At 43.1% G+C, this 11,882-nt stretch overlaps 1 protein-coding gene across 1 annotated transcript; it reads left to right on the top strand.

Moving 5' to 3' along the window:
• Nucleotides 1–2,386: 2,386 nt before the first annotated feature.
• On the top strand, nt 2,387–3,876 carry LOC310791834 (uncharacterized protein). Its single transcript, XM_083653509.1, has 3 exons — nt 2,387–2,414; nt 2,655–2,852; nt 3,412–3,876. Exons 1-3 carry the CDS (start codon nt 2,397–2,399, stop codon nt 3,709–3,711), a joined length of 516 nt encoding a protein of 171 aa, XP_083509635.1. The 5' UTR covers nt 2,387–2,396; the 3' UTR covers nt 3,712–3,876.
• Nucleotides 3,877–11,882: the final 8,006 nt, after the last annotated feature.

The following is an 11,882-nucleotide window of genomic DNA, read 5'->3' as shown; positions in this document are numbered from 1 at the left end:
CGTGACGGAGGAGAACCAGGGACTGAGGAAGCAGGTGGAGCAAATGCAGGGCGACGCCAAAAAGTGAGTCATGTCCTCCACAGTGATGGTTTGGACCAAACCACATGCATGATACATATCTCTTGTTGTCAAGTCTAGTTTATACAACTACACAACATTGCTTAGCTTGCGAAAAAATGTGAGAACCACTAATATACACTATCTTTGGTAAGCAAATCATGTCAGCATGTTCTGTACATAGGTATCTACATCTGTAAATTTAATATATATATTTTCTAAGCTCAGTAGTTTTTTTTGCAGCACACGTCTGCACACCTGCCTTCTATAGACCGTTTTAACTCAACAACATTTCAACATTCTAATTGACCCCCAGCTTACCTCATGTTGCAGTGTTTGCTAGTACAATAGCTGACAGGATAATAAGCTAGGTTCCAAACTGTTCTTCGGCAACACAATTCTGTAAAAACCGTCTATAGAACTGGTAATGTGAATAATACAGACAGACAGACAATTCATTATTTTTGCTGCTGCAACAACCCATTTTCCCCCACGGGAATCCTTAAGTTTCATCCCATCTTCCAATTCTTACGTGCTTTGAACAGGGCCGTCTCGGAGCAGAAGCAACTGGGGAGGGATTTGACCACTGTGCAGAAGGAGATGAAGGCCAAACACAAGGCGTACGTGAACGCGGTGGGCATCCTGAGTAGGAGGCTCCAGGAGGTGCTGACCAACAAAGACATGACTGAAGCAGAGCTGCTCAAACTCAAGGCCCAGGTGGCAGATGGAGGCAACAGCCATGATGCCCTACAGGTAAGGCAGCACTTTTCCCAACATAGACCTTTTCTTTTTGCAACAAGTATTAAAATAACATGAGATAAAAAGTAAGACCTGGGCGTCTGGGTAGTGTAGAGGTAAAAGCACTCGCCTACCACCAGGGGGCGTCTGGGTAGTGTAGAGGTAAAAGCACGGTGGAGACCTGGGTTCAATGACCTGTAGCGGTACTTCTGGCTTGGTCAGACGTTCCTACAGACACAACTGGAGTCTGCGGATAGGAAGCTGGTGTTTTCTTTGTTTTTTTTATATATATATTTTATTTTACAATTTTCAGAACAAAAACAGGCTCAGACAAAACAGAACTAAACAAAACAAAAACAAAAATATACATATATCAACATTCCAATGTTACAGCGTTGTGCTGTCAGCCACATCAAGTGCTTATTGTGCTTGTAAGAGATATGCGTGGGAGGATCCCATGCAAGGGGTCCATGAAAAGTCAGCTGGGCAAGTTACTTGTCACTATCAACCTCGTCTAAGTAGGCCAGAAATGGGTCCCAGATAGCAGAGAATTTCACAAGACAATTGGTCCTCAGGAACCGGAGTCTCTCCATACGTATAACCGAAACCATGTCCATCAGCCACAGCTTAAAAGAAGGTGGAGAGGAAGACTTCCACTCCTTCAGAATGAGTCTCTTGGCGACGGAAGCTGGTGGGTTTTGAGTCCAGGTCGCTCCATTAGCGCCTCCTCTGGTCGGTAGGGGCGCCTGTTCGGGGGGAGGGGAACTGGGGGGAATAGCGTGATCCTCCCACACGCTACATCCTACCGGTGAAACTCCTCGCTGTCAGGTGGAAAGAAGTGGCTGGTGACTGCACATGTGTCGGAGGAAGCATGTGCTAGTCTATGTTTCTCCCCAGATCGGCAGAGGGGGTGGAGCAATGACTGGGACAGTAGGGGGAATTGGCCAAGTACAACTGGGAAAAAACGTGGTCAACAAACAACATAACATAAGACTAACGGTCACTTTTTCAATGTCAGGTGTTGATGCAGAGCTTCAGGTCATTGGCATAAGGAAAATAACTATTATTATGATCATCACAACTCACCATCAATCATTTGACATGATCAGCAAACTATCATGGCTTTTCTCCTCCCTCTACGAGCGTTTAGGAGGCCTAAGGCAGTGGGGAGGATTTGGTCATAATAATAATTGACACTTTGTCCCAGGCTCATATTTCTTCATAAGTGTTCATTGCAGACACAGGCATATTTCTTTGATCTATTTTTAGGGTGCTGTGCTTTTAAATCTTGCACTTATTAGTGTTGATTGCTTATAATGTTGACAATCTTGGAATGAAAAGTTATTCTACTGTCTACTCATTGTAATGCATTCAGGAGAAGAGCACCTGCCGAGTGACTAAAGTGTGGTGGCATATAATTTATATATAATCTGTATACCAAGAATCTACCAATCTGTATATATAATCTGTGTTTATCTGTGGTCCAGGAGAAGATTGAGGCTCTGCAGACCGAGCTGCAGGCTGTGAGCCACAGCAAGAGCATGCTGGAGAAAGAGATCACCATCACCTCCACAGGGCTGGAGGACTACCAGGAGAAGGTCATGGAGCTCGAGGATGAGGTATGCTATATAATAGTGAGTGAGTGAGTGAGTGAGTGAGTGAGTGAGTGAGTGAGTGAGTGAGTGAGTGAATGAGTGAGTGAGTACACATAACTGCTATTCCTTTCTAAAGGGAAATCACAGTTTTCTTGTTTTTATCCATTTTTGTGTTCCTGATCACAACCCTGTCTTAGCAGTACATTTACACTTGTTGTCATGTTTATTTTAGATTAATTATATGAATCAAAATCTAATTCACAGCTTCAAGAGGCGCGATGCTTCAAGAGGCAGATTCAGAAGTTAGAGGGTGCCAACAAGAAGCTAGCACTAGAGCTGGATCATGAAAAGGGGACATTGGCCAGTCTAGGACAGTCCCACAATGCACTCCGGGAGCATTTCTACATTTTGGAGACTGCCTTGGCCAACAGAGAGACAGATCTTGTCCAACTCAACTTACAGGTGAAAATGATTTGACATCTCACAATGTTCTTCCATTTTTGCTGTGGTAAAAAAAAAGTATGGAAAATTAATTTGATCATTTTCAGGGTCTTGAAAAATTATTGAAATGTTTACTAAGTGTGCAAGAGAATGGAATTGTTCATCCTCATACTAGTATCTGGCTACACACATTATCTGATTGTCGAAAACCAATTATTTCACCATTGTAAACCTTTAATTAGATCAAAACAATTGAGATATAAAATCTCTTTTACAATTGTGATCTGGCCAAGAATGCAGCAAAGTTACACGTTGGCTTAAACATGTTGGCATGTAAGAAACTGCCATGTCACAATAGTCACAAGAAAACAACAACATACATGGGAAAGAAAGAACATGAGAAAATAGTTGTGCATTGTGGTAAGAGCAGCTTGTGGGAAGGATTTCAGATATTAGAATAAACCTAAGCTACAGATACCAGTATTTGGCATGCATAAATATTGATCATCTACCAACACCATCAAATCCAGTCAAGAGCTAATAGTGATCCTTTTGCTGTCTCACTTCTTCTCTTGTTCAGGTTCAAGCTGTCTTGAAACACAAAGAGGAGGAGGACCAGCAGATGAAGAAGGTGGTGCACACTCTACAGCTCGCCTTGGAGAAGGAGAAGACCAGAGTCAAGCACCTCAAAGAACAGTCCAGGTTGCAAGAGGAGCTGGCCGAGGCCCACTCCCAGCTCCACATCCTCCAGAAACAACTGGACAAGAGATCACACCCGCGGGTGCCTGGACGCAGACTTGTGTGGGCAGACGATAACCGTCTCCATCCTGGGTGCTGGTTTCACCAGCAGCTTCCAGTGCTGCCAGTCCAACCTCTGTAACAGAGCAGGCACTGTGCAGCTCTCCCTGTCTGCTGGCCTCAGCACTGCCCTACTGACTTCTCTGTGGGGATTCTGGGACTTGTAGTTTGGGTTATCTGGACGAGGAACTGGACAATTGTAGTTTTATCTACATGGACACTTTTTTGCCTCCCTAGCCCGTTATTATTTCCTTTCTCTTTTCTCTTTTCTTAACAATTCTACTACTTTACATATATAGCTTTATTCTTTACTCTTTATTTTTAGGGTTATGTTTTTGTTATACTCTTGATTGTCATATTTATTTATTTACAATTCAAGAATTACAACGCCCTCATCTGAGTTTGGCAGTTTTTTTTTTTTTTTTTTTTAATGTATATAGTTGTCATGGTTCAGACTCGTGTTTTAATGTATATAGTTTTATAGCCCTAGTTTTTGTATTTGAGTGTTGTGGTTCCCTGTCTAATTGTTGTAGTTCTGTGTGCCATGTTCTATTTAGCCCAGCTGTGTGTCATTTGTAATCACCTCCTTGTGTAGCCTATATATGTGTCTTGTCTTCCAGTTAGTCCTTCGTTCATTGTCTTGTCAAATACACTTTTTACTTTGTTAAGTTCCTGTGTCGGCTGTCCTGCTTTTGGGTCCACACCACACCATTACCCTGACAACGGTTGATCTATATTGTACGGTTATGTTGTGTGCAAATCCATACTGATTTGTTTATTGTAAATGATGTGGGTCGCACCAACTGACATTGCACACTAGATGATCAAAACTTGCATAACTGACTGCGAGGGGAAATTGACGAAGCAAAAATGTTATGTGGGGGGGGGGGGCAGAGCCCACAGCCAGTATTTCAATAGCAGAATGATGCCTCCACACTGGCACTGTTGTAAAGTTTAAATCATGTGAACTGTGATCAAGCAGTTTCATCTACCTCCAAGGTGGTGAAAATGCAATCAGAGTTGCTCTAATCAAACATTGTCTTTCGGGCTGGGGCACACAGAACACACAACGGTGTTGTGAAAAGGCACAGGAGCCACTAGTTAGGGGACACTACACAAGCACAGGCAACCAACTGCCCACATGGGGGCAGTGCCCATCTAAACTCTGAACACCTGGTTGGCTAGGAGCCAGCTAGCCTTGAGACATGATTGGCCAAATGATATCGACCGCCGCGTGATTTCTAACCCCACATAGGATAAGCAATAACCACGCCCTGTGGCGCCGGGATTGGCCAGGAGCAACACTGGAGGGCACGCAGCCCAGCTATTTCATAAACAAACTGAATAGCTCTTGAGAACAGACAGCGATATTGAGAGCGGACATTGAAATGAATTATGGTCACCTACCTTCCTTAGCATAGTAATAATAATAATAAGCATAATAATTGTAATCTACACAATGTACACAATCTACAAAAACTAGCTAACTAACTAGAAAAATAGCTCATATAATATAATGTATCATATCGTTAATTTCAAGCTTAATTCTTACCCAGAGAAAAGGTACAGCACTGAAAATGTAACAAGCAATAGTTTTTTAAACATCTTTATTTTAAAAGATGAAAAACCCCAGGTGCTTTAGTCCCAAGCTTCAATGCTCCTGGCCAATCCCGGCGCCACAGGGCGTGGTTATTGCTTATCCTATGTGGGGTTAGAAATCACGCGTGACCGCCTACTTCCTGCTTCAGCACTGTACCAGGGATTTTAAAATGCTTATAAAAAATAGTTTTACTTGGTCAAACCAAACCTGTTCAGCTATATGTAGAATCAGGAGAGACCATAGAACATTTCACTCGGACCAAAACTTTAAAAAACTACATTGAAAAAACTAATAGTTGAATCAATACACTAGCTGTACCGAATCCTGAAAATATACTCTACATGTAGTATGTGGAATGAAACCAAATCAAGGTAAATGCATTGTCGGGCCGGGCGTTATGAGGAGGAAGACAAATAAGAAATATGATGCGGGTTCATCAGCAGAAGTGCCTGGCCTGTCATTAGCACAACATATCTTTGAACCCATGTGTCTCTAACCCACACAGCACAATGCCTGAGTCGGCATAAGCATGTGTTCACTCTGCATCACCTGGGACTCAAACTCACAACCTTTGCCACCAATGGCAAAGGATCAAGTTAAGCTACCTGAGAAGTGGGAAAATGAGAGGAGGCTTCACACTATAACTTTCCAGGGTGTCCAATAACAGCTGTCCCTGCATGTAAAGGCAGATTTCAAACTAGTGTAGAAAAGGCAAATAAAAGTATGTGAATGTGCTTACTTCATGTAGACAACATAGAGATATCTGTGATTTCTTTTTGCAAAGATTGATTGCTCCATAAGTGGAAAAACTCATGTTTAAAGATGCTCTATCAATAAATATCGCTATCAGCCTTCCAAAAAAATAGACATGGGGTTTAGAGCAGCTCCTCCAGTTGTGATTCTTAGGTGAAGTGTGAACGCCCCTCCTCCACACTGTTAGTTATGTAAATACATGAATATATATTTCTTCACTGACTATTTAGAGACAGAGCCTTTGTTACCTGTCCTCCCCCCTCTTGTTTCTCTTCCTTGGACCTGTCTGTCATTAGTTAACACTGGGAAGGTTTGGGAGCAACACTACAGAACTGGTTACTGCAGCTGTTATAGTGGAAATACTGCCGGGCATAGCCTGGATAAGGTAAGTCTTGAGATCAATTAGTTCATAAAGAATCTGAATTATTAGTTGTGATGTTCACTATGTATGTGTGAAGGTATGTAAAAATATGAGTTGGAGTATTTTTGAGGGAGTGTAAAATAACAGCATAGCGAGAAAATGTATGTGGTATAAAATCATTGAAAAATAGATAAATGCACTATAATGGGTGTTTCAAGAGTAGGTATGCCTTTTTCCTTCTTTTTTTGGTGACAAAAAACAAAGCTCTAGAAATTGAGGAAATTTTCTCAATTGTCAGATTTCCAGGCATCATGTCCTGAAAGTGTACCCAGAAACGAAAAATATTGAATAACAGAGTAAGTATTAATGCTATATAGAAAAATGTATACATACTTTTTTAAACAGGCTGTGTATAAATAACAAGGAAATTAGAATTAAAAAAATCCAGAATTCCGTGTTCTCAACAGGGGCAAATATTCTACGGTACTTGCTTGCTGTAACCTGCTTTGAGGAAAGAACTGTAGATATTTAACAGTAAAAATAATAATCTATCTGAAGAGGAGTGTGGGTATTAAGAATGATGAAGCTGAGATGTATTGGATAGGTCAGGGCCTGCGCCCTGCGGTGTGACATGTGTCTTTGTTGTCGCACCAAACAAACACTGCTGTCCTGTCAACAGTCAACACACACTGCCTCCACTTCACCACGGCTTTCAGAGGATCTCCAATCAGATCGCCACTTGATCTAACATCTGTAACTATCTGTGCGTGTGGCGTTTTGTTGTGGAAAGTATCTAATTACATTGACTCAAGTACTGTACTTAAGTACAATTTTGAGGTACTACTTTACTTGGGTATTTTCCATTTTATGCTAGTTTGTACATTTTAGATTGAAATCCGGTGGTGTTTTTTACTCCATTACATTTATTTCACAGCTATAGTGACTAGTTACTTTTCAGATCAATGTTTTTATAATACTAGAAATCTTGCGCGCTACGTGCGTTCGATTCCTAGTGTGGAGACTCTGGAGATGATGCGCCATATCTGCAGTTATGGAAATCGCCCGCTCCGCGGGCTCGCAGACACAACTGTGCATTTAGTTGCTTGAGTAATGACATCACAATTGCCCGAGTGACATCACAGTTCAGCAACTGTGCGCCATCGGCCCTTCAATCACAGTTGCTCAAGTGACATCCCTGATGATGACATAACTGCTCGGGTGACATCACAGTTGGGCAGCTGTGTGCTATGAGCAACAGTGCGAGCTCTCCAAATGACATCACAGTTGGGCAACTGTGCGCCATTGTGCAACTGTGTGCCATCGGCTCTCCAATTAGTATTCGAGTTGCTTGAGTGACATCACTCATGACACCACAACTAAGTGATGGACTGCCGTGAAGCTAGCTGCTTCTATGATCGGCCAGAGAGAGAGGTGATGTAGAACCCTTGCTATATATATGAGAATTAACTGACGTCATGTCATATCTGACGTCATTGCAGACGTCATACTTGGACTTTGACTGACCACGTCATACTAGAACTTGACTGACGTCAGGGGGTGATCGGGTTATGCATGTGTGGCCTTCTGCTTGAAATTTGGTCTGGAGACCTCACTTCAATCATGAGAGGCCAGTTGGTAGGATTTAACAAACTTTATTTAGCAATCGGCATGCATGGCAAATACTTTGGCGCATGACTCCATTGGCCAGTGGCCGCTGCTCTTGAGGCAAGAGGAGGGCATCTGCATAGGCTAGGAGATCCCCCCTTGAGCAAATCATAGGTGAGCAACTGTGTCCCCGTGCAACTGTGTGCCATCGGCTCATACTACATCACAGTTGCTCGAGTGACATCACTGATGACGTCACAGTTAAGAAATTGTGCGCCGTGCCAACTTTTGCACAGATGATGTCACTTTCGTGACACAAAACGTGACTTACACCGCTACCCACCTCACTGATGATGTCACTTTCATGACTAACAGACAGACACAGGACACCGCCCGCCCACCCACCCACCCACTTAGCCCATTTTTACTAAGAAATACTAATACACATAATAATATAAATATTCAAATTAATATTTTAACATTTGATCATCTAACTATAAAATAACATTGTCATAGATAGACTACCCAAAAGTATAGCAAAATTGTTAAGACTAGCTTCATGTTGACAACTTTAAAATGCTGCTTACATGTATATGTCTGTCTGTCTGTCTGTCTGTCTGTCTGTCTGTCTGTCTGTCTGTCTGTCTGTCTGTCTGTCTGCCTGTCTGTCTGTCTGTCTGTCTGTCTGTCAATAAGTCAGTATTACCATTCTGGTAGCACTTTACATTACAACTCAGTAACAACATAGTAATAGGGGGGTAATAGTGTGATAATAAAGAAGTAATAATTAATACCATATAATACCATGAAATACATACAAAAAAATTCAACCGCCTTGAAGTCAGTGTAAACAATCCAAAATTCTAAATGTTATTATTTTCCTTTGTTATTTATTGTCATCTATAGTGGTTATTTGCATAAAAACACACAGTTTGATTAGGAAATGATTGTATCTTTTTTAAATATTTGCTTTGATCTAATAAAATGTAACTCAATTTGTAACTTGAGTTACTTGACAAAGTAACTGGTATAATATTACTGAAATCCTATAAGTAATCAGTTATATTACTGAGTTACTGCTAAAAGTAATATATTACATGTAATATGTTACTTTTGTAATGAGTTTCCCCCAACACTGGTGGAGGGCCACATATTGAATATTTTGAGAGACAAGCCAAGGGCCACTTAAAATCGGTCAATTGGCCCCCAGGCCAGACTTTGGACATGCCTGACCTAGTTGATTACATTGACCTGTGTCCACAGCACCGAAGTGGGAAGATTTTGGCTGAACTTTGCTCTTAAATTCCTTCAAAATTTCACAACATATATTTTATGAGTCTGCATGGATGTAAACTGCAACTTGACTTGTTGACAGAGGCATACAACCATGAGGCGGTTATTTATTTATTTTATTTAGGAGGTGGGTGTATCAGCCATCAGAAACCCATATCTGTTGTGTTGACCGTGCCGTGTGTGTTGTAGCTGTGTGGTGCGTTCTTGGTGGCGTAGGAGAGTTCCAGATGATGCACTCCAAGTACGCCTCCCTCATCCACGAGCAGAGCATCCTCCTTGCATATTTAAATGAAAATGAGGAGCAGCAACAGCACATAAGGTAACAGACTCTCTTACACATCCTCAGCCTAGTGGGGGTAGATTTTCTTCTCCCATTTCAAGTTGGAGCTCCCACTTTGAGCGCCGTTCCAGCGCACTTTTCCTAATAGGAGGCCAAAAAATCCCAGTTGTCTGGAAGGCAGCATGAGGCTATTTATCTTTCTTCCCCCGAACTCAAACAGCAGAGAGATGCTCCAGTGACGAGGGACGTCCAAGCGCTGGACCGACCAATCAGAAGCCACGCTGCAAGACGCGCTCGAGAACGCTGATTGGGAGATGTCCTCGGCTGACGTCAGTGAGTTTACGGAAGTAGTGGGAACAGTCCTAACGGCGTGTAGCAACGATCCAGGCCAGGGTATTCCCTCCGCGCGTGGGGGAAGTGGATATGTTGCTTGAATTCCGAAGCCCCGGGAGAGGTTCGCCTGATTAAAATCCCCGAGGACGATGCAAGCAGCTCCCGGATGGCGATGTTGATGTCTGTTTACGACCTCCTGCAACTCTGCTAAGGCAGTATCCTTGTTGGCTTGAGGGGGATTAGCCTGGTAAACCAGCCCGTCACGTGACCTCACAGAGCCAAATGAAATATGAGGTCACGTGACGGGCTGGTTTACCATGCTATATACACTGCTGAAAACTCGCGGGGCAAGTAGTGTGGGCGACTCATGATGGACAGATGTTCTAGCTGGGGAGAACAGGCCCGGGAGAGAACTGTGACGTTCTTCGGGTCACACCACTTGTTGTTTACCATCAAACAAACACCACCACATTTGGATTTACCGGATTCCTCCGTTCTGTCCATGCGAACGGTGGAGAAGTGTTCGGCCGGTGTGACAGAGTGATCCGGGACAGAGGGTCTCAGTGAAACACAGGATATTACAGTCTCTGATGTCCCTCTGAAAAGCTATTCTTGCTCTGATGTCATCCAGCTTGTTCTTTAATAGGGACGTTAGCAAGCAGAATGCGAGGCAAAGGTGGTCGCTTTGCCTTGTTGCTCCTCAGTCTGTTTCGGATCCCACCTCGTTTCCCACGCTGTTTCTTGGCCCGTTCCCCTCTGGTTGTCCCGCCTGCTTGGTTGTTGTTGCTCCGGAGGATCTCAGCTGGAAACGCCTGTTTGGTCTCAATCGATGCGAAAACATCAGGTAGGCCTGACTGATCTCTAATCTCTAAAAGCGTTTTGAAATCATAAGTGATCACACTGGAGGTTTGGTCAACAAGAAAGACTAGAGACAGTAGAAAGACATAAAGACCATTTTAATTGATGATGCCCTTTCTTTTGAACTTCATATTGATTTGCTGGCAAGGAAGTTAAAGTTGAAATTGGATTTTTGGATTATGGTGATGTTTTGTACATGAATGCGTCTGCTAAATGTCTCCATCTGCTGGATGCTGTTTATCATTGGTGCGCTGAGATTTATTACCGGCTGTAAACCCCTTACACATCACTGCTTGCTGTATTCTTTAGTCAACTGGTCATCCCTCTCCATGTGCAGAACCGTGCACTGGTATACCTTTATTTATAAATCCATCCTTGGTCTGCTTCCCACATATTGTACTTATCTGTCTATCTACTCCACAAACACTCCAACTACAGCTTACGCATTCAAAACTTCATCACCTATTCCATCCCCTCAGTTCATACTGAGCGTGGAAAAAAGGCATTCTCTTACTCTGCCCCCTCCACCTGGAACACACTACAGCAGTCTGAAGCTGTCCAGTCTGATCCCCCTCCACCTGGAACATGCTACAGCAGTCTGAAGCTGTCCAGTCTGATCCCCCTCCACCTGGAACATGCTACAGCAGAGTCTGAAGCTGTCCAGTCTGATCCCCCTCCACCTGGAACACGCTACAGCAGAGTCTGAAGCTGTCCAGTCTGATCCCCCTCCACCTGGAACATGCTACAGCAGAGTCTGAAGCTGTCCAGTCTGATCCCCTCCACCTGGAACATGCTACAGCAGAGTCTGAAGCTGTCCAGTCTGATCCCCCTCCACCTGGAACACACTACAGCAGAGTCTGAAGCTGTCCAGTCTGATCCCCCTGGCAAGTTTTAAATTATTTTTGAGTAATTTGGAGAGATCTTCCTTGATCTGCTCCGGCTCTCAAGGTTACATTTTTTCTCTACCCCCCCCCCCCCCTTCCCTTCAGCACTTTATGTTTTATGTTGTTTTTAACTTATTATGGTTTGATGGTTGGTTGTACTGTTGCTGTCTTTACATGTGTAACTGTTGTATGAGCTGCTGTATGAACAGGTCTCACTTGTAAATGACACTTCTGTCTCAATACCCTTTTCCCACATGCGCTTTGTACCGCAAAATGACCGGAACGT

This window comes from Poromitra crassiceps, assembly GCF_964638095.1.
Source record: "Poromitra crassiceps genome assembly, chromosome: 2".
NCBI lineage: Eukaryota > Metazoa > Chordata > Actinopteri > Beryciformes > Melamphaidae > Poromitra > Poromitra crassiceps.
Note: the sequence above shows the minus strand (reverse complement) of the source record. Positions and strands in the feature narration are given on the sequence as shown.

Bases quoted from the DNA above. Each gene is read 5' to 3' on its own strand.
- LOC310791834 (XM_083653509.1), top strand. The intron at 2,853-3,411 runs GTGAAAATGATT...TCTCTTGTTCAG, and splicing joins TTGTCCAACTCAACTTACAG to GTTCAAGCTGTCTTGAAACA.